The 2,255-nt window shown below is 42.3% G+C and overlaps 1 protein-coding gene across 1 annotated transcript; it reads right to left on the bottom strand.

Annotated features, from left to right (window-relative positions):
* Window positions 1-29: 29 nt before the first annotated feature.
* On the bottom strand, window positions 30-2,045 carry LOC125815122 (uncharacterized). Its single transcript, XM_049494503.1, has one exon. It carries the CDS (start codon window positions 2,043-2,045, stop codon window positions 30-32), a length of 2,016 nt encoding a protein of 671 aa, XP_049350460.1.
* Window positions 2,046-2,255: the final 210 nt, after the last annotated feature.

The following is a 2,255-nucleotide window of genomic DNA, read 5'->3' on the forward strand; positions in this document are numbered from 1 at the left end:
CACAGGTGGAATATAGGCTCCTTGCACGATCAAGATAGGCTTGTCTGGCCTCTTGGAACAACCAATCTTGCCTCTCTCTGACTTCCCCAAACATCTTCAAGTGCTCCTTTTACAGTTAGGATGGGTGGGCTTGATGGGGTCAACTTTTCAAACGTACTTTCCGCCCCTGAAGGCATCATTTTTGTTAAGTCAACGACATGTGCTGAACTTTCCATGCCAGTTTCAACCTTAAGGATTGGCTTGTATGGGACTGCAACTTCTTCGTGGTCATTCATCATCTCTAACATGTTTGTTTCAGTATGTCTGGGCAGTGGATTTTGATTGATGTTCGGTCCATTTGGGCTTTCAACTATAATTCGACGAGTATCGATCAAATCTTGAATTGCCTTTTTCAAGTACCAGCATCTTTCTATGTTGTGCCCTGGGGCATCAGAACAATATGCGCAGTGTTGGGAATAATCAAGATTTCTCGGAGGAGGATTCGACATCTTTCTTTCAATAGGACTCAAAACATTCAACCTTCTTAATTTTTGAAACAAGCTAGCATATGATTCTCCAATAGGGGTGAATTCATCTTTAGCTCCATTTCCCTTCTTGTATTCTTTTCTAGGACGAAAAGGAATTCTAGTTGTATTTTGGTGAATTTGTGGGGGTGATGGATGATTTTGAGGAAGTGGTGCACGCCATTGCGGATAAGAAGGGGGAACAATTGGTTGTGCGCTAAAAATAGGATATTGAGGATATGGGACAGGATATTGTGGAATTTGGGGAGGAAAGTAGTGTTGTGTATGATTATCTTGGGCATAGGTTCGAGGTGCTGATACAACGGTGGCTACATCTTCCCTTCTTTTCTTCCCTCCAATATTTCCAGAACCATTTTGAAGCGCTTGTGTTGTGGCTTTTAAAGCAGCTTGGCTTACGATCTTCCCAGACTTGATGCCATTTTCCACCATTTCCCTAACCTTGATAACTTCGGCGAATGTCTTCCCGACAGCAGAAAGCAAGTAATGAAAGTAATCAGGTTCTTGGGCTTGGAGAAAAACGTCAATCATCTCTGACTCCTTCATTGGTGGTTTAACCCTAGCAGCTTGCTCCCTCCATCTAACGGCATATTCACGAAAATTTTCTGTGGTCTTTTTCCTCATGTTAGCAAGTGAGGAGCGGTCTGGCACAATATCAATATTATATTGGAATTGTTGCACAAAACATCGAGCCAAATCATCCCACGTATGCCAATTGGCTATATCCTGATCTATGAACCATTCAGACGCAATTCCTACTAGGCTTTCCCCAAAATAGGCCATGAGCAACTCTTCTTTGCCCTCTGCACCTCTCAATTGATTGCAATATCTCTTCAAATGAGCTATAGGGTCTCCGTGACCATCATATTTCTCAAACTTCGGGGTTTTAAAACCAGTAGGTAAATGGACGTGGGGAAACATGCACAAATCACTGAATGAGATGCCTTTGTGGCCCCCTAGTCCTTGCATATCTCTTATACTCTGTTCCAAACTCTTCATTTTCTTAGCCATTTCTTCATGCTCCTCATTCTTAACTGTCTTCTCAATTTTGAAGGGGGAACTATATTGATGAGTCTGGGGATAAGAGCTTGGAATTTTAAGGGCCTCTTCGGGGGTGTAGCCATGGTCATGAAGAACTTGGAATGAAGGATCATTGTTGAGTTTGGGCACCACCGTTGGATTTGAAGTGCTATTAGTCGGCGCAGTTGGCACAAATAGCGGGTTACTCATCATAGGTGTATTCAAGGGACGTACTGTAGAAGTTTCAGCGACGTTCGATGTGTTAGTGTAGGGGCCGAATCCAGGTGGATAAATTGGATCATTGGTTGATACTTGGATAGGGAATGGCATATTCGCATTCAGGTATTCCCGAATCGAAGATGAAGGAGCTTGCCCATTCATCCAAGCTTCATACATTTCGGCCATTTGTTGTCGCAACATTTTTACCTCTTCCACAGACACCGATTCTTGTGCAACTATTTGGACGTCGTCATTTCCCGACTCTGTTCCCTCCTTGCGTGTCATCTTCCCTTTCCCTTTTGATCTGGTGTAGTATTGATGAGATGCCAGCTCTAATCACAAACCAACCACCTTAAAACTCTTTCTCTTTTTTTTTTCTCTTTTCTTTTACAAAAAAAAACATGTTAGGGTTTAGTGTTTTGCAAACGATAGTCACACGTTGTATGTTATGCACCTAAATTATTTATGTTTCTAAAATGAGTTTCGGAAGGCTTT

Source organism: Solanum verrucosum, unplaced genomic scaffold (assembly GCF_900185275.1).
Source record: "Solanum verrucosum unplaced genomic scaffold, falcon-dt-bn FXZP01000261.1, whole genome shotgun sequence".
Classification (NCBI taxonomy): Eukaryota; Viridiplantae; Streptophyta; class Magnoliopsida; order Solanales; family Solanaceae; genus Solanum; species Solanum verrucosum.

Bases quoted from the DNA above. Each gene is read 5' to 3' on its own strand.
- LOC125815122 (XM_049494503.1), bottom strand. From the start codon at position 2,045: ATGACACGCAAGGAGGGAACAGAGTCGGGAAATGACGACGTCCAAATA.